Source organism: Rousettus aegyptiacus, unplaced genomic scaffold (assembly GCF_014176215.1).
Source record: "Rousettus aegyptiacus isolate mRouAeg1 unplaced genomic scaffold, mRouAeg1.p scaffold_m13_p_9, whole genome shotgun sequence".
Classification (NCBI taxonomy): Eukaryota; Metazoa; Chordata; class Mammalia; order Chiroptera; family Pteropodidae; genus Rousettus; species Rousettus aegyptiacus.
The window spans coordinates 22,342,148-22,365,647 of NW_023416312.1; the positions used below are offsets into that span (position 1 = coordinate 22,342,148).

The 23,500-nt window shown below is 38.1% G+C and overlaps 1 protein-coding gene across 3 annotated transcripts in view; it reads right to left on the minus strand.

Moving 5' to 3' along the window:
• The window catches only part of SRPX (sushi repeat containing protein X-linked), a 75,733-nt gene that overhangs the window by 31,719 nt on the left and 20,514 nt on the right, over positions 1-23,500 (minus strand). For 2 of the 3 annotated variants that reach the window (XM_016153014.2, XM_016152997.2), the window contains exons 2-3: positions 6,393-6,452; positions 1,239-1,430 (exon numbers count right to left, since the gene is read on the minus strand). In XM_016153014.2, the coding sequence (XP_016008500.1) occupies positions 1,239-1,430; positions 6,393-6,452 (252 nt within the window). The remainder of the gene's footprint in view (positions 1-1,238; positions 1,431-6,392; positions 6,453-23,500) is intronic. The other variant, XM_016153006.2, reaches the window with a different exon arrangement.

Consider the following 23,500-nt stretch of genomic DNA (forward strand, 5'->3'; position numbering starts at 1 on the left):
CCAGAAACTCTGAAAGCATAGGGTGAAATGTGAATTTAAATATAATGGACAGAATTAGAGAAAAAAGTGGGTGGCTGTATGTCACACAGAAGGAACATGAACTTTCATATCAGACTAGCTTGGGTTGGCATCCCAGCTAAGCCACTAAGTCTTGGGTTGGGTTCCTCAGAAGCAGACCCCGAGACAAGGATTTATGTACAAGGGATTTAGTAAGAAAGTGCTCCCAGGGGAGACCAGGGAAGGATGGGGGAGGCTGGACAAGGGAGGGGTGGAAGCTGGGCAAGGTGGGATCTCAGGCAAAGTCAGCCATACCCTGCTCCTGCTAGGGAGCTCTGAGGCATGAATGACACCTGAGCTTGTCCTGCCTCCAGGCAAGGAAGCTGGGCTTTCATATTCCTTTACTAGTATAGGGCAGTTCCAGGCGGGCCATGGGGTGGGGTGCTCTACCTATAGAACAAAGGGGGAAGTCCTCTGAAGGAAGAGCCTTTTCTTCCTCTGAAGAAAATCAAAGGTGCAAGCAAAGCACTCAGAAGCTGGGGCATGGACACGAAACTGCTAAAGGGGCATCCAGAGAGATCTGAGGAAAACACTGGAAGTGTCCACTATAATCACCCAGTTGCATAGTCTGCGTAGGCTAGAGCACATGGCTGCAGCCCTGAGCCTTAGTTTCCCTGGCAATAAGTAATGACATCCATATCAATAGCGTTGTTGCAAAAATTGAATGTATGTGAAATGTGTGGCACACAATAGGTGCTCAATAAATGGTGGCTGTTTTGAAAACCAACGGCATCTAAAATGTGCTTCAACAATGCTGTAACACTTGCAGTTTGCCAAATTCAATATGAATTTTCATGAAGGTAAAAGTCAGCCCTGCCCTACTGTCTCTGATGCTATTCTGTGAGACCCTTGATGGCAGAGCCTCTGTGCGTCTTGTTTCTAAATCTCCAACACCTATAAAGGGTCCAGTACTTAATGAACAAACATAACCTGTTTTCTGAACAAACCTCTGTTCTCTCCTTTCCCAAATAGCTGATCACACCCTTCAGTCTGAAAGGCGTCATCTCATTTCCACCATATCTTAGAAACCCATTGGTTTCTGCTTACGAGGTTTTTGTTTTTGTTTGTTTTTTTTTTCTCATTAAAGACCACAAAACATTCAGTAGGAAGCCCTGATCTCAGAGAGAAGAACTTTGGTTCTGATTGGCCCTGAGGACCCAACATGGGGCTGGGTTACTCACGCTTGCAGATGACCTTGTCGGACCACCGCTTATTTGACAGGCAGATCAGCTGGGAAGAGCCATGAAGCTCATAGCCCTTCCGGCAGCGAATGTCACACCTAGTTCCCAGGGCTGTTTTGTAGTATCCTCCTTCAGGGGCCCTGCAGTATACATCCCCATACTTCACCTTGATGGGGGAGCACCAAGGGGTGTCTATAGGTAGCAGAAACAAAGGAGGGGAAAAATAAAAAATCACATCTTCAGAAAGTGTCTTCTCACTCTTGAAGTCCCTGACTGGCTGCATTCCAGATTTTGGATATCCAAATAGTGTCCCATGTCTTTTGAGGTGTCTCTGGGTGAGGTTATTATTTTAGGACTCAGTGTCAGACATATTTGAGTATGGATCTGGCTTCCTCCATTACTAGCTGTGTGATCTTGGACAAGTTACTTAACCTCTTTGAGTTGATACCTACAACTATATCTTAAGAGAACTAAAAAAATAATGCATATCGAGCATCAACCACAGTGCTTAGAACATAGTAAATATTCAACAAACATTTGTTCTTTTCAGTATTTCCCTTAACTAGATACATACCTCTCTTGAGGGCATTGATATTGTGAACCCTAACCCCAACCATCCATACAAAGTAGTGTGTATGGCGGTGGTGTGTGTGTGTGTGTGTGTGTGTGTGTGTATGAATAATTGGTTAATTTATATTTTATCAAGCCTGTATGCATATTCTCTGTAAAAACTCCTAGTGCTATTTTAATTAAGGTGAATGAAGCTATATTTCCAGGTTTTTTGCCACAGGATATAATTTTGACTTAAAGTCACAATATTTGCTCCCTATAGGGAAGCAATCCCGCTTTCAGATGTGCCCAGTTATGGCCCATGTCGGGAAGAAAGTGACGCTCTTCCCAACTGGCAAATTTCCAGGGCGTTTAATTTTGGTCTCCTAGTAGTAACCTAGAGCACAGCTAAGATGACACTAATAAATCAGAACCTCTCCTATTTACCTTAGGGAAGTGCTGAGAGCCATAAAATTATTAGGGCAAGATTAGGTACTCAATGGGAAAGGTCCCACAGTGGCCACTGCACAAGCTGAGGGGACCAGTGACAAGTTCCCTAAAGCCTGCGGGACTCTCAGTGCCTTGGGCAAGAGCCCTTTCCCTCCTTACAGTGGCTTGGCTTTTCTCCATTTCATCCCAGCACCTGAGCTGTCAGTGAGTAGGCTTCGTGCGCCATCATGTGGCCAGGAAAGAGGACAAACCCTGCTGACTGCCAGGAATTTTCTTCTAAGGTTGTTTCTGAGTACCTCTCAGCCATGTCCTTGTCTGGTGCATAAATTGCTCTTTCACTTTTGTGCTGCCACGTCTCCTTTGGCTAATACTTTATGATATAGTTTTTCAGACAGCTGCAAGTGGGTCCTAAAGTCAGTACCAAGCAGTATTCCCTGGATTTTCTGGGTAAAAGTGATATCCTAAGGGCTTAGTGTAGAACTGATTATATTTGACCATGTGGGTACAGACTTACAGGAGCTTACAGCAGGTTTACAATCCTTCCTTGAAATTTATACATATAGTTTATATGTGCTAATATTTTTAAGTGAGAAAAATTCGAAAACTGAAGTAAAATTCAAAACAGCATATATGTCTCCATTATTTTCTTCTACATATAAAAGAATTCTTGAACCAATGTTAAATAATTTAGTGCCTTCTTTGGTGATGGCTCCAGATAGGCCATGGAACTAGATTTCAAGATCACAGATAAATGAGAAGTCCTTGGGGTATGCCTGCTTAGCACTGCCAAGCTGTGGCTCTTTCTTCTATTATCAAAATTCCTTCAGATAAATTCTGGAAAAATCCACAGATGCCTACCTTTCAAATAAAACTAATATTTGGAACCTACTGGCTTCTGCAACTACTAGAAGTGAGGTATATTTCTCTCCCCCTCTTTCTGCCTTTCCTTTCCAACTGTAATAGGAAAGATTGCCTACAAGGAAATTCCCAAATGTACTTGGTTTTGAATCTCAAATAAGCACTTTTTATAGTTCTTCAGAGGACTTCCATGATGTAGCTCTTAAAAATTACCTGTCACTTTACCTCTTTATCATCTCCTCCCCTTTTCCCTACCTTGCCCACTGTCTCTTTCCTTAGTTTCCCTGTCTGCCTTGCTCCCCTTCTAGCCTGTAATGCTTCTGTGCTTCTCCAATCTCTAGCCTTATTCTCTTGCCAACTGGGTCCCCTTTACTGCCTCTTTTGCCACCATTTCACAGACCAAACTGTGGAACCCCTGACTGAAAACTGGGCTCCAAGAGAGAAAATGAAATCCTCCTTAGAGGCAGGGCAAGGATGATGATGTGGGAATGAATATGGAAGACCCAGAGGGAGATGATGAAAACATAGTAAGCAAGTGGAGTTTGCAGGCTACAATATTGGGCAAAGAGTCAAGAGGCCTGGGCACATATTCTAACCCTATCATCTCCTAGTAACCCTGGAAAATTCAGTAAATTTTTCAGGGAATCAGATTCTTCATCTACAAGAGACAAAAGTGGATTAAGTTATTTTCAAAATCCCATCTAGCTTTAAAGTTGTATGGTTCAAATTCCGTTATTCCTCTCCGATCCCTTACTCATCTCCCACACATGCCCAACTCCTTATTCTTTCTTCTGACTGATGACTTTGGGTGGTCTCTTGTAACCCTTTCAATTAATACAAATTCTTTTACATTCTGGGTCCTGATCACAATTCCACTGATGTACAGATTGGAAGAGTGTCCAATTCTCCATTTGTTTTTCACTTAAATATTGAAAACACTCACATCCTCCAGCTTCTACATTTTGGCATGAGTTTAGGAGGGTCACAGTTTAAGAGTAAACTAATATGAGGCAGTGTACCTGTAATTCTTACCAAACATTCTGGTTGTCTTTTCCATAAATATACACAGGAGAAATATTTAAGGCTAACAGGTACATTAGAGAATGACCTGTGAATACATATCACAACTTCACTTGTTTTGATACAATATGCAGTTAGCAGATTTTGCCCCATACTCTGCCCCTTCAAATCCTCCTAGCAGTTCTGGCTTGCACATTCAAAAGCTGTGCTGTTGTCAGTGTGTGGAAAAGCATCTTGTTTTCATTTATTTTCAAAAGGAATTTTTTTTTTGGATTACTTTCCAAGACCAAATTTGGGGAGATATTTTGACAGTTTAGCAGCCTTATAGTGATAGTAATTAAAATGTCAGCGAGTGACTTGAATGTCAAGTGCATACAAGCACTGTAAGTTAAAGTGAATTAGCAAAACGTTTAACATAGAGGTTTAGAGAAAAGAAGTTCTTATGCTGATGCTTCAATTAAGATAGGGTTTATTTAGGGAGAAATCAAAATTGATTATTCAGGAAAGCTTTATCATCCTCCTGGGCCAATGTGGTAAGCATTCCAATTAACTGGAGTCCCTGGGGTAGGCAGTGTCATGTAGAAGACTAATGGAATCACTAGCAAACTCTGGATGTTGAGTCAAAACATCTGGATTTCAGACCCAAATGTAATGTTTGCTAGTTATGTGACTCTAGGCAAGTCACCTACCCTCTCTAATCTGTGGTTCCTTCATCTATAAATAAGAAATAACAATATATCTCTACATGCCTTCTTCCTTCCCTCAATTAGTATGATGATATGATGGCATTCCAAGTAAAAGTATCAAAAGCAATGCTTGCCACATTCTAAGAACACAATAAATGTAGGTTAAATTTCATTTTCTTTCTTTTACTTAAATTTAATTTAAAAACACTTATTGAGTTTATACTATATGTCAGGCACTATGTAGGGGCCTGAGGATCTAGAGCTAAATAAGTTTTAAAACTAAAAACTGACAATGCAAACAACTTCTCAAAAGATATATTTATTCTTAAACATTCAGGGTAAATTCTAGAGCTGGCATACATTCTGGCCATCTGGTCTACCTTCCATACTTGCAATACTATGAGGTGAGGATAAACACTGGGAACAATAATACAAGGGGACTAGACAACCCCTACTATGTGAAGGATCACATGTTCACGTTCATGCTTGTGTTTTGGGAAGATTTTTCAACAAGGGATTTAAAAGAAAAAATATTTTTAAGCCCTCAATTAATAGGAGCTATGAACAGGAATGAATATTTACATTTACACATCAAAAACAAATGTGGAAAATGGTACGAAACACACCTGTACATAGGCACCAGTCATTATTTGAAAGATTGTTCATTTGTGTGGAAACAAGTGAAGGACTCTCTCCAACCAAAGGCTGACCAGTACTACTCTAATTGTCTTATAATTTAGACATATCACAAGAGAGCAGGGCTGTATCCTCTTGCCAGAATGTGGAAATATTTCCTGGGCAAAATGCCACAATGGAACTTTGTTAACTAATTTTCTTCAAATTATTTCTCCACTGTAAAGGGAACCAGATTCAGAGAGAAATAATTTAAATTTACCTTCACTTTTCCGAGAGCTTCCTAAGCTTCAGAGAAATGACTCACCAGAAGAAATATGTGTGGATGTACTTACCTGAGCCTACATAGAAAGTTCTTGATTAGGTTTTTTAATGCCTGGTTGGGGGTGGGTTGCTGGAAATGTGTAGAGATGGAGTTCTTTGGCATTTAAGTTTCAGGGGGGCAACACACTTTACTTATCATTTCAGGAGCCAAGCTGGACTCAGAAAGAGCATGATGAAATGAGCTTATGAAAATCAAGTTCTCTCAGTCCCCATTCATCTCAGTACATTAGCAGCACTGGGTCCAGATTTGACCTTGGGTGGTTTACTCTGGATGACTGTGGCTGTAATGTATGAATCTGGCAGAACTCATGGCTTGATTTTCACTTTCATCAGCTAGAGCTCGGCTTTGCAGAAGTAAGGACAGCAAAGAAACTATAAAAATAAAATGACCACTGGAGTGCTCAAGGTCAGCACTTCAGAGTTTTCCAAAAGCTTTTGTTTTCTTTCGTTTGTCTTTATTATTTTTTTAATGGGAGCATATGTGTATTAATTTTAAATATTTTTTTTTCTGGACAGGTAATTAGAACTTTAATGTGCTGTCTGGTCACTTTATTATAGTCCATTCTGCGGGGCCAAAGGGAAAAGTTCTTGTGGCATCAGCAGGTCCTCATTAGCACACAAGCAAAGCATTCACCTTTATATCTAGTGTGTGAGTACCCGACTTCATCATCTTCTAGCGGTGAGTCTCCAGATCCTACAATAAAAAAAGAACAGAAACTGCAGCAAGAAAAGCCACATGATATGGGTGAATATTTCGAAGCATTGCTTTGGCACAGTCCATGCAAGAGGGGCTATTAGAACGCAGAGCCAAGAGCGAAAGCTTCTGTGGCCATTAATGAAGGGATAGGGGACCTCTCAGAGTGAACCTGTCTGGGCCGAGATGGCCAGAGCCAATTAAAATGATCCTCAAACTGTTTGGGACTTGGCAAATGCCAACCAAAATTCTGGACTCGGGATAGAGAGAAAGTCAACTTCACTCTGAGAAGATGCCAATATATATGAATCTCATGCCAGGGAAGACACAGTAAAAGGTGTGTGACTCAGACACAGCCCAGTTTCTCCAGTAATTAAAGAACACCCAATAGAATTGGGTATTTATGGTACCTAAAACTTAGTCTATCTTGTGAAATAAATTTGGGTGGAGGATAAGGAGGCAAATCAAATGTCTTAATGACATTATTGCTTGATAAGTCTTGCTACTCTTGAAAACCACCATCTAAGAGAGAAAGTCTGTATTTAATTTTCAAATTTAAACTCATTTGGAAGTTGGAACTGAATCATTTTTAAAATATTAGATATTGAATTCCAGTAAGTGGTAGATCCTTAATCTTTAAAACAGTACCAGGCCTCAAACTTCAAAACAGCATCTTAAATTTAGAGATCTTTCCCTCTAGACTTCCTAGTCTGCTCACCGATTGTTGAGTTGACATCATCTTGGTCATATATTTACCTACAGGGACCTACAACCATTAGACAAGGACACTATTATGGGGTTATTCAAATCCCCATACAAGATAAGCAAATGAGTATCAGTCTCTGCTCCACTTCTATTCTAGATGAGAGATGGTGAGTGTGGAAATTGAAAATGGGGAGGTGATGGAGGCTGGGACCTGTCCATTTGGAAAAGCTCCCTCCCTCACCAACTAGGGAAGCCCTGTTCTGTGTTCTGCTTGCTCCAGGTTTCTTCACCTGTTCTCTAGCCACCAAGACAGGTACAAAATTACATAAACTGTTCATTATTCTATATCAAAAAGTGAACATGAAAACCTGTGTTACTGTTCAGGAAAGCAATCTAGCAATATGAATCAAAAGCCTATGTTCAAACCCCTTGATCCAGTCATTCCACTTCTGGGACTTTATCCCAAGGAAATAATAATAAATATAGAAAAAAATTTAGACACAAAGATTTCTTTGCAATGTCATTTATAATAGCAAAAGACTATAAACAGACCAAATAGTCAATGTTATGGTTAAATAATCCACAGTGTATTCATTGGATATAATGTATCCATTAAAAATAATGTTTATAAAAAGATATAATAGCATATAAAAATGTTATTACAGTAAATGAAAAATGTACTATAACAAAACTACATAAATGGCATGATTTATAAAAATGTAAAAAATCAAATTAAAAATAAACAATGCATAGAAAAAAGTCTGATAATTGAATGTTTTCTAAATTTTCTACTAGAAACATGTATTACTTTTATAATAGAAAACAAACTATTATGCATATAACTCAAAGAAGCTTAGTTTCCAAAATACAGTTTGAATATATTAGAAATGTTAAAGACTATACTGTTCCTCCCCCTCCCCTTGTCCCCCATTTCTCTTCATATTCAGAGATGAACTGGAATTCCTCTAAGAATTCTTGGATTCTCCAACTCCATATGGCATATTCCTAAGTAGCATGTGATCTGTGTCATATTAAGAGCACTCTTCTCTTCCCGCAGGTCATCCTGACCTGGCTCTAAGGAGACAGCTGCCACAGGTTGGGTTCTCTTGGAAGTAGCTTCTGAGATGGAGTTTAGTGTACAGGATGTTTATTAGGGATCAACAACTGCAAAAAAGATGAAAGCAGGTTTGGACAGAGGGAGAAGTCAAGCTCTGATGTCAACCCAATGGCAGCCTCTCATGTTAGGCTGAAATAGTTGGACCTTTATATCCCTGCCTCAATCAGCCATTGGATATGACCCACCTTGGGAAGGACGTGAACTTGGATAAAGCACTCCCAACAGCTAAGGCAATCTCTGAAGGGGCTGAAAGGTGATGGCTGTCTGAGAATAGCATTGCCAGTTGAGACAGTTTTTTCTTGAAGGAAGATTTGGTCAGTGCATCTCCATGACCATCACAACACTCACTCTTTGAGAAATAACTTGTGATAAGTAAACTCACGAAAGGGGTTCCTCTATAGAGAAGGGAAGGGACTGAGACCTACTGGAGAGATAGGGGAACCTGGAGTACACACTACCACTGTCCATGAGCATTCTAAGAAACATTCATCACATATTGTTTATTATAGTGAAAAATAAAGTATGACAATAGTGCAATGAGCAAACAAATTATATCAACAAGCTATTATATAACCGCTAATCGAGTTTGGAATGGGAAATGTATATGAAATACAGCTAAGCAAAGAAGCAGATACTGGAAACTATATGCATGATGAAATATGAAACTGAATATATAATATTGACACATACATATGTCATATTCGAAATATAAGATGGGACTATTAATACCTGCTTTGAAAGATACTGTGTAAGGATGAATGCCCGAAACTAAAGCAGCCATTTTGCAACCATGAAGTAAGACATCTCAACACTAAAGACTTTCAGCCGAGGATGGTAGAGTGCAAGGATAAAAAGAACCTGGGATCTACGATGAACTTATTGAGTTAATAAATTAACCTTTGACATCTTACCTTCATATTTCTTGTTAAGTCAACAATAAATGTCCTTTTGATTGAAGCCACTGTGAGTAGCATTGTTTGTTTCTTGCAGTTGAATGCGTTCAAACTAATACACAAATGAATGAAAAACTTACTGCCTACTATTGATAGAAAAGTGAAAAGAAAATAAATGGATATCAGCCACCTCTTGCCCCAAATTTCCAGTTTATATTTGGCCTAAACCCATATATCAACTACTATTAAAAAATGATGACAAGTCTACAAAATGGACATCCTAAAGGATATGATGAGATCAAAGACTGATCATTTATTTTCAGCAGATTGTACTTACTAAAGTTTTCTAAAACATTAAAGACTTTCCATGGGGTTAAAAAGAGAAGGAAAGAAAAGAAAAAAAGAAAGAGAGAGGTAGTGGGGGAATTTTCTAACAAACTCTTCTTTGTTTACAAAAGGCCATCCCTTTAGAATTCTGGTTAACCATGGTTTTATTATGACCACCATTAATCAATGCTCATATGGTTTGGATTATCACTCTTTGGAAAGAATCCGTCAGTGCTTCTTTCACACAATCACAAATTCTACATTGGCTCAAAAATCAGAAACTCAGAGCTATGTAGGATTCTGTCCCTCAGCCACACCTGGAGCCAATTCCATTTATAATTCTGCTCTCCTTAGAGAAACTTCATTTAATTCAAGAGATTTTAAAAGAATAAGCCACTCCTTTTACCAAAGTTCAAAAAAAGGTCTTCCTGGCCTACTGAATCCTACCCTTTATTTCTGACTGTCCAGGTAGATAACATTAAGACCCCAAACTCACTCTTAAAAAATATCTATTATGTGTATTAGAATTATATCAAGAATTTTGATTTTAGAAGGCTACTAGAGTGCTCCCTCCTTTACCCTAAAGTTTTTTTTCACTGTAAGGTGGGCAAGGGGGGCATGAGGAAGCATTTGAGACCGATAGAAAATGTAGCCAATTTACTAAAATGATATATTTCTTTATTGATTGTGATAGATGATCTAAATGGGCAGATTTGCTGGTTCTATGTTCTAGTTTTAGCTTAAAGTGTTGGGTTTATTTTTTAGTTATTTTGAAGACCGCTCTGCATTCTTAATGTTTTGTCAAAAAATTTTGGTTTTACCTTCATCATCATTATTCTAAATATAATTTCATTATTATCATAAGTTCTATTTAGTTGTAAACAGCATCATTAATTTTATACTGAAAATCCATGGGAAAAATAAAATTCACTTTGCAGTAGAGATTCTTAACCTGAGTCTCTGACCTCCTAGAGGACCAATGGAAGAACTTTGGGGAGTCCGTGAACACCCCGTAATCAGGCATGCCATTTGGTATATGAATGCACTTTCCTGGGGTGGCGGGGGTGGGGGTGGCGGGAAGCTGCTAAACTTCAGTAAATTTTAATAGGGGTCCATGATCTAAAAAAATATTAAGAATGGTTTTCAGCATTCTTTATTATGAAGCATGTTAGAATATTTACTGAAGAAGTACGTAGTATCTCCTTAATATTTGACTCTTTTTAATATGGGAGAGGAGAGGCAAATATTTTTAAAATGAAGATAAATGCTTACTTTATTAGCTCTTAGTGGATTTTTGAGATTATTACTGTCCAATGGAACTTTCTTCAACGATGAAAATGTTTTTATATCTGTGCTGTACAATATGGAAGCCAGTAGCCACAAGTGACTATTGAGCACTTGAAATATGGCCAGTGTGACTGATGAAATGGATGTTTTTATTTAATTTTAATTAATTTAAATTTAAATAGCTTCCATATTAAACAGCATAGGTTTAGACTTAATTTTTTTAAAAAAATTCTATGGAGTCAATCACATCTTTGAATTGTTCAATGGTGAAAGCCATGTTTTATTTGCCTTATAAACTTAGAATATGATTCAAAATTCATAATCAATAAATGTAGGAAGAAAAGAAAAAAATCTGCTTTAAGTTTCTTATGACACAGAAATCATCTGTCCATATGTGGAATGGTTTTATCCTACTCAGTACAGCTTCAGTATATAAATTTGAACTGTGACAATACTGAAGAGATATGGATGTTTAGAAAAAGGTATTTTGCATTACTGGAAGCTACAGATGTTTATTTGTGGGAGCCAGATGATTAAGTGCTAGGAAATGATTTGCCAAAGGGGTTACACTGCAGCTGCAATAAAGTGAAAAGGATATTTGAATGGCTTCCGAACAAAGATCAAATCCAGGCACCGCCAGGAAAACATAGTCTAAACACGAATTCGAGGATGTTGATTGTCAAATCTTTTGTTAAATTAAGGAGGTGCCTCAGAGTACCTTCAGTCCCACTGAAGGTCTTTTAAAAAATAAGGCTGTGTCTCACAGATCCTTTCAAACAACACAAAATAATTTATGTTTATGACATTTGTGGGTGTGGCTTTTATCTAATGGCATGAACTCTAAGAAGATTCACAGAAGACCCACAAAGTTCTTAATGAGTTATATATGCAGAAATATCACTAGCATGACTGAGAGGAACATAGATATTACAGAACAAGGAGAAGCCTTTGAACTCCCAGAATTCTACTGTCAGGAAGTAGGCTCATAGAACTGCTTAGCTGTAAATAAGTGTCACCTTTCATGAAAATCCTGCAGGATTCATTTTCTTGAGGACCTTGTAGTACAGTTTTTATCTGAGACTGTATCCCTGCTTGGCTCTTTTTTGCTTCCCTCCCTTACTTAATAGGTTTTCCCTGAGCGCAGTCTCTCAAGTCACAGGCTCTGCTTCTAGGGAACCAAGTTAAGACAGCTATTGAATCTCTGTAAAACTCAAATACCCCGGTCAGCCTTGTCTCATGGGATTGCCATAAAGGTTAAATGCCATATGCATTATGTTTTAAAATATTTCATTAAAATAATTACTACTATACTTGGTTTGTTTTACAAACTATTTGATGGTTCATAATCACATGTTCTACCTAATTCATTGGGTCTATATCTTAGGCTTCTACTACCTTGAGCTGTTATGTATGTAAATGAGCTTCTGGTAAAAAAAATATTAAAATATGACAAACTTTGGCCTGATATGTTTTCAAGATTTTTTTTTTAGAGCATTATCATAGTCAGGCATCTGAGTGCTACCAAAGTTTTCTGTGTGTTTTTTTTAAATTCCTCTGTCTGATTCATCTTCTTGTATAATTTATGACTTAGAAAAATATAATAGCTATCTATTTATTTTTAATTTAATAACCACCAGGAAAAGTCACATACTCAATCCTCTATAGTAAAATAAACTATAGGCAAGTTTAATCTATGAATTCAGATGATCAGATGATAAAATTTGCTTTAGGAAAATGTGACTTTCAGGCTCAAGCTATTAGTATAGTTTATCCTTTGAGGCAGCAAAACCCCTGTGGTTCTCTACTATATGCCTTCATGACCTAAAGATCTTTACAAAATGAAAACCTACAGAAAGTTATTTTATTGCTGTGAAGTATTACTACTCTCTCACATTCTGGTTGCTCTTGCTAACACATGAGTGTTCAAACATGTTGGAGGACCCCAAGGAAGGGTGGACACAGCAGTAAACCTTCTCTTCTCCATGGGTAAATTTGCAAGGGTTTCCTAGTTAGAAAGTCCTAATATATGGGGAGGCATTGAAGAAGCCCAGGAGTGAGTCTCACATGTCTGACTGGCAGACAAGACCTGCTCTGTTATATCTTGGCAAAGTTTTGAGACAGGAGAGATGTCCAGGAGCTGTGTATAAATGTCTGTGCTTGAAAGAGTAGAGTAGGGAAGACATTTTAGCTTTTCAAGGGCATCAACTTCAACTCCAAGTTGCAGGCCCAGAACAAGTAAGCAGAGGGCCAGAAACTATAAATAAGACACTCTTCCTTAGAAGCCTCACTTCTCTAAATTAGTGGCAGACTAACAGATGAAAGCTCAAGGGCAAGAAAAGGGGAAGAAGTACACAGAAACCATGTCTGTTCCACGTGGAAAAAGGGAATCCTGAAAGATTGATCTAAACTTTTTGCTATTAGTGGAGAATAGATTGAAGAAAATGTTTATTACCAGTGTTGGGGCGGGGCGGAGAAGCGGGGAGAATATTCACCAAAATGTTCAGATAGGACAAGTTTAAAGTACATCTCAGACATTCACCTCACCATACACCTGCCGTTCCCCTTCTCCGTTATGATCCCAAGCCCCTCACATGTACCAACAATCGACTAGAGTACTGTGTTACAAACTTTTTGACTGTTGTTCAGCATTATTATCAATTGCACTTCCTTTCACATTCAAAAATGTGCTGATGGAAAATAAATAATATATTCAGTCTAATAATAGATCACAGCAGTATAGATTTCTTCATATGGGTCTTCATTACAAAAATTAGAAAAGCAGTGATTTTGAATATTTCGAAAATCCATAAGCAACAGCCTTGTCTAGCTATTTTAATTCTTTCTTTCCTCAAAACGAATATATCTGACTATCAGAGAAAGGCTTCCAGGAGCAGTGGTGGAGTATTTGCTTTCCCTTGATTTGTTCAGGACATAGATGTTCTATCGCATCAAATGTCCAGCAGGGATGGAGTTTCCTCAGCTGTCCATGGCCATCATCTCTGGTAGGATGCAATTACAAGAGTGCTGGGATTAAGTTCCAGCTCCTCTACTAACTACATGATCTTGACAAGGGAAGCCACTTTCCTTTCCTGAGCCACAGTTTGCTCATCTGTAAAAGGGAGTGACCAGTGGTGGGGAGAAGAGTGAAGTACATGTTTTCAAATCATGATCCCTCAGAACATTATTCCCATCTTCAACCTCTAGTAGGGATCACCGTAGTCAAGCACATCATCTAGCCCTCCTCTTCCTCCTCCACTTCCTCCAACTAGTAATAAACAGCATGGTGCATCACTCTAAACTTCACCAGGTTCTTTCATTTCCATTGTTTAAGTCCTATGTGTAAGGCCACAAAGTAGATATCATCCAGGGACTAGATTATGAAATGGGAGGGCAGTGACTCTTTGCTACCTTGTTCATGACTGTATTCTCAGCTCAGAGAATGAATATCAGTTACAAAAAAAAAAAAAACGATTGAATACTTCTGACCATAAATCTTATGTAATTTCACAGCTACTTGTTTGTGTCTTCATGCCTTTGCATAACCAACCCCCCAAAAAAGCCCTTCCTCTCCTCTCAACCCTTTCCTGTTTTAAAAGCTATTTCAAAGCCTGGCTCCCTCCTCTAGTTTGTCTTTTCTAATCTTTAAATTCTATTTATTCACATCGATATTCTCTGTCTACATTTTTGAATTAGCACTGATCTTATACTGCTTTTAATTTTCAGAAGTCATTTCAGATGTGTGTAGGTTCTGTCTTTCTAAGTAGACATCAAACTCCTAAAGGAATATGATTGGGTTTTGTTTCTACTTACTGACCCCAGTGAAACTAACAAGGTTCCTCTCCACCGAGAGTCCCTAAAAAGGGTTCTTCCTGTCAAAACTTTAGTCTATACACTACTGAGCAGCTTGAGAAATTTCGCCATGTCAAAATGAGACACCCATCTCTGTTAGTGAAGGCTGTGCTTACAGAAACAGATACTGTATTTAAGATTCAAAAAGGCTGCCCAAATAAAGCTGCAACTGGTGCATATTTCTTGGCAGTAAACCAGTGGTATAATTTACAAAATTCTGGCACATTATGGCAAAACTGAGAAAACAGGACTTAGGATAGAGCGGTACTAAGAAAATAAAAATGCAGTGGTGTGTACTGAGAATGGTAGGCAGCAAGCCTTTAATTGCACAGCTATAGAATGATATTTTAATATAGTACGTTAAGTGGTAGAGAGAGAAGAAACTATGAGAAGACACTTCCAGAAAACAGCCCTTAAATGAACATGAGAATGTCTATAAATGACAGACTGCAGGCTAGTCAGCTGAAACCTGAGGCTTTGTCCTTCTGGAGCATTCCCTGTTTCCCTGACCCAAGAATGAAAACTTTGACTTCACTTGACGTCTTTCATACACAATTTATTTGGCCAATTCTGCCTGTGATAGGAGGTAGAATGGTTTCTTTTCTGAGTAGTCTCTCTCTTGGATTTAGAAAGCATCCATTTTCCATTCAGTGCCTTTGAACTGATAGTCATATACTGGCTGCTATCAGTTATTATTTTCACTTAACTTCAAGTTCTGGGGCTGGGCGGGGGGAGAGGAAGAATTGAACTGATGGCAATTCTTGTTTTCAAAATTATAATCCATGGGCCCTGTGTAATACCTGTTGGGAGAGACTAAACCCCAATATACAATACCTGGTGCTACCCCTTTCTAGGTGTGATGGACATCTACCATGTCCTTCTAAGTGAAACAGGACCCCTCCTTTTGAAGAACAGCATAATTCCCCATGCCACCCATGTGGTTCTAGTGGAGATGGCTTCGTCCTATCCCCTGACCATAGGAATGATCACATGGACCAAGCTGGGATGATCAGATCCTTCAGAGCATTTTTCTCTGGTGGTAAAATAAAGAAGTTGTGAGCTCTGTTGCTGCCAAATGACAAAGTGACATCTCATAAAGAGTGCTAATACAAGAGAATAAAATTGTCAGAGAAAAGCAGAGACAAACAGAGAAAGAGGGAGAGAAAGAGAGATCCTACAGTATTTAAGCCTTTGGTTTCAGCATTCCTTGGGCCCACCAGCATACCCTTGCCCTTATATAGAACAATAAAATCTCCCTTTTGCCAAAGCTAGTTCAAGATGTCACTTGCCATTAGAGTTCCGACTTAAACTGTAGGCCATCAATTCACGTTTAAATAAAATGAATTACTAAAACATATAGCATGACATCTAGTTTGAGATAAGAAATCAGTATTGGAATATCACCTCCAATTCCTTATTTCAAAACAATACTGTATCTCATATTTAAAATACAGTGTGTTCTTCAATAAATTTAGTGGGACCAGCTTTACTTTAAATAAAATACATTAGATCCAAATAGGGGAAGAAAGTAAATACTTATAATACAATGTTTATAGTAAAAGTTTATGAAACCTTTATTTCAGTAATATATGTATATTTTATGTACATTTCATTGATTCCAAAAAGCACTTTTTTCACATTTTAATTTCTCTGAACTTGCAGTGACCTTTATAATCAATGGAATGGCCTATTTTAATTAGCATCACTTATATCTAAGATAACGGTGCCTCTGACAACTGACAGCGTCTTAGATTTGATGACATACTGTGTGTATATATGTGTATGTTTTGGATTGTGATGTAAAATATATTTCTTACTGCAGGTAGCAATCAAAAGAATTTGAAACCAACTGCATTATACACTTTATCTGGGGATCCCAAATTGATAATCAAGCAGAGTAATCTTTGCTATACATATCAACTAAGGAATTTACCCATTCTAGTATTCACATAATACCTTAACACAAGGAATTGTACAAAGGGTTCCCAAAATGGCTTCTTTCTTATTATGGGAACTCCCTGATCTTCACGGCTAAGATTCAAGTAGCAGAACAGGCAAATAGAGATAACATATTGGAACGATGGGCTTCTAGTGTTATTCAACAAATACCACATGTAGGCCTCTGCCCAAAGAGAGGCTCAGACTGGTTTATAACTCTGCCATGATTTCAAGGCACTGATGACAGGGGAGCCCAAGTACCTCTCATCTACAGATGGCAGTGTCCCAAAGGCATATATGTAAATCAGCTTTATTGTTAACTTGGCTTTCCCTTGACTGCATATTATAAATGGTGATCAGACCCCTTGGGGAATCCACAAGAACTATTTTAAGTCATGATGTAATCCAACTCTAGATGTGCCTGGGGGTGACTCAATATCCACTAAAAAGAGAGGATATCTTCCCCTGTAGCAGGCACTGCTACATCCCATATCCACTGCTACTCACCCACATCCTGGAACACAGCATTCAGGATTATTCTATTCCCAGTACAATTATCCTGCTAGTTGACAGTCTTGATCTGTTGACCTAGAGTCTAACAAAGAGACTAATACACATGTGAATATTTATTTATGTGTCCTGGTTTCCCTTACTGAAAAGCCTCTGGCCCAAGAATTCAAAGCTTAGAAATTCCAGATGCAAATACAAATTACAATGTTTATGTCTTGGCTGCTCTGGAGGATGCTGCAACTTATCAATACAGGACCCTGCAGGTATGCTGGCCTTTTCCCAGCCTCTTGCTGGGGAAAGGCCTGCAGTGACAAGTTCCCTTTGTCCTTCCTCCAGTACTTCCAGTCATCAGTAAGCCCTAGGGTCAAAGCAAGACTGTTTCCAGGGAGAGAACTGGTAGAATTGCTCAAGTCCCTATTTGCAGGGATAAGGTCAAGTCTCAGAAACCATGGGCCACTGAAGAAGGAAGTATAAACCTTTAAGGGAACTTTGCCAAAGTCGTATCTTTTTGAGCAATTTTTCAACACCCTGATGAGTACAGGATAAGAAGGAAGCAGCCAAATAAAAAGGTAAATGAAATGAAGTAGCAGTGATTCCTACAACCTTTTATCACACAGGAACAGTTCTGTGAAGAACCACCTTATTCGGCCTTATTAGCCAAAGTAGACATCACTGAGTCTCAATGCAGGTATTTGCGGTTTTTAGGAGGAAGGACATACTATTTAGTGGACAGAAACTATCCCAGGCACTGCTCTGGGTGGTTCCTATAAAGTATTTAATCAATGTATTCACATGAAGCCTGTCCAAAAGAAAGGAAAAATGCAAACATGTTATTTTGCATCTGTTATAAAAGTTGTCAGAAATTTTATTGTTGGGCATTGATCTTTGAAAGTTTTTCCAGATGTATGGTAGTCATGTCATATTCAAAGTCTATACTGCCAGGTCAAATCAAATCGGGTATGGGATTTTTTTCATTAAGGATGCATTGGGAAAGTAACAAAGTAAGATATGGGCACTAGAGCATGAATGCAGATGTCTCCTAGAACTATCACTCTTCAATGAAATACTGAGCAACAAATTGCAAATGAAAAATTATGGCAGGCAGTAAGTGGGAAACATCCTAGGTAGATTTTTCCTCTCCTCCCTTGGTAAACACACACAAAACTTTTCCAATGTTAGCACATGGCAACTTTGTTTTATTATAAAATCTTGAACAAGTGATGGGGTAGCCATCTCCACAGACAATTTTCTAGTTTGTGAATCTGAGGAGGGCAGTTTTAGGAGGTCCAAGTGTCCTTCAACTCAATCGAATTACCAGATTGCTCTGGTCCAATTCCATGAAATACATTTAAGAGTAACTAGAAATTGGAAAGGGAATCAATTTCAAAGTCTAGTAATTAGGACTCTATTTCAAGCAGTATGGGAGTCTTTACAGTCTAACTGTGCTCATGCAAAAATCAACTGAAAATTCTGAATGAATTTTTTGTTTAGATTTTGAAGTCTACTTTGAGTTTGTAAGAAAGTAAGGAATACTTAAAGGCCAAAACACTTGCAAAAGTGGGAACCTGGTCAGGTAAGCAGATATTGGGGCTCACCTTTCATTTTGAGGACAACTGCCAAAACTGAGCTTTGATATCCATGGACCAATGAGACTCAGATACAGAAGATAAACTCTAGGGACCACTCAATAGTGGCAATTTCAGAGGAGACCTCCTATCTACCCTCACCTCCCACATAGAGCTGATACACAGAAGGTTTACAAGCTCACTGTATAGGGGAACTTGAAATAAATCCATCCCTTTTATAAGGGCTACAAAGAAAAGTTCTCTTATATCCAGGTACTGAATGGAAGATGAAAAAGCCTCCCATGAGAATTCATAACCACATTATTATTACTATTATTACTGAAACCTCATTAATAATAATAATAATAATAATAACCACAGTGATACCATTTTACACACAACCAGTCTGCCAAAAATTTTAAAATTTAACAAAATCAAGTGTTGACAAGGACGTTGAGCAGGGTAAACACACATTGGTGGCAAAAGTTTAAATTGGTACAACATCTTTAATAAATGATTTGGTATTATTGAACAACCAGAGCATTTATAATGTACTTGATGCAAAAGAAAGTTTGTTTGTTAGGTTGCACTGTGATCCAGCAATTCCACTCCTAAGTATTTATTCTAGAGAAAATTCCTGCACATTGTTCCAGGGAAATAGACAAGAATCTTCCCAACAACACTGTTTGTAATATAAAACTAGCAACAATCCAAATGTACATGAAGAGTAGCATGAATAAACCATGGTATATTTACCATATAGCAATGTGAATGAACGAACTAAAACTGCATGCAACAATGTGAACAAATCTTAAGAATCTTACATTGAGAGAGAAAAACAAGTTATAGAAAAGTACATTCAGTATGAGTCAATTTATACAAAGGTCAAAAGCAGGCAAGAGTAAATAATACGTTGTTAAAGGTATAAACATATTCAGAAATACTATGAAGAAAGTCACAGGAATGATAAACCCAAAGTTAGGATATTTGTTACCTCTGAAGAGATAGAAGGGGTGGAATCCAGCAAGGGCTTAGGGAGGGCTTCAAGGTAACACTCATGGATTTGTTTGTTTGGGGCGGGGGTAATGTTCTTTTTATTAAACTAGCTGGTATATATAGAGGTAATTTGTTGTTATTGTTCTTTTATTACATATAAGATAAATATTATTTTGTTCTACTCAATGTTAAATGTGATTTTTTTCAATGTTTAATTTAAATAATATTTTTTTCAACCAGAGTATTTATAATGTACTTGATTCAAAAGAAAGTTTGTTTGTTAGGTTGGCTTCTCATTTGTTTGCAATTATTAGAACTTGTTTATCCTAGAAGTTAAGAATGACTGTTTGGGCCTCAACAAAAAGGCATACTTTGCCGATAAAATTAGAAAATCTTAAATCTGGAAATGCTCTTGGAAGATAATCTGATGCAGACACCAGCGTTAAGGACTTAGTTTCCCAAAGAAAACTCAAAGTCTAGAGACATAGCCACTCCAGCTTACTCTCAAGCAGCTCTCAAAATTTTACCTTTAGGATGGTCTAAAATTCTTCCTTAAGTCCACTTGAAATCTTGCTTTTATATGTATGCCAATATCCTACCGTTGTCACTATCAATGCTCAGGACAAACTTTCTGTGTGGGTCAGATAAACCTGGGAAAAGGATGATGAGAACATATCAAGGTGGACAGAGAAGGCTTCTTGAGGTTTAGGCAAAAAAAAAACTGGGTCAAATGGAACCAAGACCTAGTCCATGAAGTCACCCAAGCAAACACTGGAATTTCCCATCTCCACAGTGGGAAGTTAGAGTTCTGAATCTAGACTGCCCAGGAGAGAAGGACCAAGAAGTACTGGTTACCATAGCAAGGTGAGAAAGAATTTAAAGTCTAAGAGAGAACAAAAGCGGAAAGGCTTACAAATTAAATCCATAAAATATATTTTCCCAAACAGATTAGGAAAACTTAAGAAGATGAGTAATATCTAGTGTTGGTTAGACTATGGGGAAATCGTTTTATATATTGCTTATAGCTGTGCAATTGTGAAGAATCTTTCTGGAAAGCAAACTAGCAATACGCATGAAAAAATCTTAAAAATACACATGCACTTTGATCCAGCCACTACCAGAATTTATCTTAAGAAAACAATAGAGAAGTATGCATAAACAAGGATGTTTTTAATGATGGTGTTTATACTAACGCAAAGTTAAAACACTCTAATGCCCATCAAAGGGTGCCTAGCTAAATAAATTGAGATATAGCTATTAAAAGTAATGATGTAAATAGTAATGAAATGATGATGGCATACAAACTAAAGCATGTGGTGCTAATGTCTATAAATTTGAAAAATATTAAAAAACTAGAAGTATTGATGAATGGCTAGATTGACAGATATTCAATGAAGCATGTATAAATGTTAATTGTAGAACCTAGTTGGTACCATATGGTTGTTCACCATAAAAATGCTTTCAACTTTTCAGTGCGTTTGCAATTTTTGGCAACATTTTGCTTATACCATGAATTTTAAGTTTCTAAAAAGCAAATTACCTAAAAATAAATAGAAAATAACATTGTTTTAATTGTGTTAATGTTTGTATAAAACAGAACCTAGAAACATAAACACCAGTATTAAAAGTGGTTATCTCTGTGTGGTAGATTATAGGTAACTTGATTTTCCTTTTCATATTTTATGCTCTTCCATCTTTTCAGATTTTTTCAATGGGCTGGTGTTACTTTTACAATTATTTAGTAAAGTTATTTCCAAAAAAAACATAGAGAAAAGAACTAAAGAGTGTCAAGAATGGAAAGCCAGGAGTGGGTAGGTTTGGGAGTAGGGCAGAGAGTTTAAGCCCAAAGCCCAAGCGAATTGTGCTGACCCTGCTATTTCTATGAGAGCTGCCTTTTAGGACCCCAGCTCTGAACACAGTCGTGCCTCCTCTCGAAGGAATCTGGCAGCTTCTGAGATCACCTGCTACTCCCACAGTCATGTGGAAGAATCACTAAATTGGGGACTAGGTGAGGGCAACATCTTGTTCATCTTATTATGATGCAAACTACCCAGATTCCATATAGCTTAATATAAATGAAGAGTTTTAAAGTGACAAGAAGATAAAAGATGAATTACACCATTTGAGAATCAGTGGAAACAATAGATTAACAACACTAAAACTATATTTTCTCAACTCCTGCTGTGCTTCTGTCACCTCCAGGGAGATGAACTATCATCAGACTAGAAAAATCCACACATTAGGAAGAGGGGCTTGAAACGAGAGTTCTGAGTCTCCAGCTGGCTGCTTTACCTGAGCTCAAATTTCCAGATCCAAGGAAACTACATCTCAGGGATTATAAAACTGTAGAGGGCAGCTGTGGAGGGCATACTGTGGAATTATTCATCATAATCACTGAAAAACTAAAGGAAACCAAAGAAGTGTCAAACACTAAGGATGCGCAAGTTTCAAACTGATAAAAATATGGAGTGTGTAAACTAAAAATATGGAAAACTCCAATTCTATCTTAAGCTTTATTTTAGAACATATTATTAAACAGAAAACAATTGGACAAATAATTTTTCAATGGTGATAATTTGGAATCAGCATTGGTTTTAAAAAAATTGGGCCAAATTAACCTCATTTCCTTGATTTACTCAAGAAAATGTCTTCTCTGACATAGCATAACTTGTCTGCATAAAAGCTGATGTGCCTTCATCTGATATTCCTTTAACTAGACTGTAATACCTTAAGGGGCTGAAAATAATCTAAAGAAATACTGATTTGAATATGGTGTTCCCATAAACAGTGAGTTTTTAACTTTTTAAAACTACAACCCACAGTAGGAAAAAAATTGTATCTTAAGACTCAGTATACACATATATTTATATGACTGAAATATAAGTTTCAGAGAACAGTACTTAAAGTGTAATGCCCTCTCATATTTTCAATTCTATTCTGTTGTAGTTTTGAAAAAGCACTGGTCATGACCCAGCAAATGGATTTCACAACCCATTAGCAGGTAACACTCTCTCAGGAGGTGAGCTGCAGGGCTTTGTGTAGTTCTAGGAGTGAAAGAAGAATTAACAAGAATAATGTGAAGAAAGTACACAGCTAGAGAGGGCAGGATCTCAGTTTTGCTCCTCCCAAAGCAGATCTGAGATGACTTGGTGTAGGAAGGTCGTTTGGGAGCAAAGTGAGAAAGTAATGGAAGTGAGAAAGGAAAATGAGAGAAGTCTATAAAGGTGTGCTAAGGAGCAGGCTGCTTCTGGGGGCAACCAAGACTTATCTCCATGGGGGAATCTCTGGGGAACTTGGAAGCTATGGTATTTATCTACTGACTCCTCCCCCTCCTTGGTTGAGGGGTAGCCCCAGGGGTGTTAAACTCCTACTCTTGCAGAACTTTCTGCTGAGTAAGTTCCCAAAGCACTGGAGAAGGCCTCCAGGCAACGCCTCTGAGTCAGGGACATCTGAGGCCAGAAGCTGTCAGCATGAGTGGGAACTGTCTACTTTGCTGCAAGGGAATGTAGAGGTGGGCTGAGTAGAGATGGGACAGGGCATCAACAGGGGTGGTTACAAATGGGCAAAACTGACAGATGAAAAAAATCATCAGAGGCAGTAGCTGATTCGAAACTACAAGGAGAAATTTCATAGAGATTATAAATAAGGAGTCTTGAATTTCTCTTCCTACACTAAGCTGCACATACCCAGTATGGAGGGACCCGCTCTGGCAGACTTGGGAGACAGTGGTTATGTAGTTGCCCATGTTGTGAGCTGGCAGGTGAAGCAGCTTCTAAAAAGGAGAAAGCAACAGTGACCAGCAGGAGGACAAAGACTAAACCATAGAAGCCTAGTTTATCCTAGACCAACTGCACTGGGCAT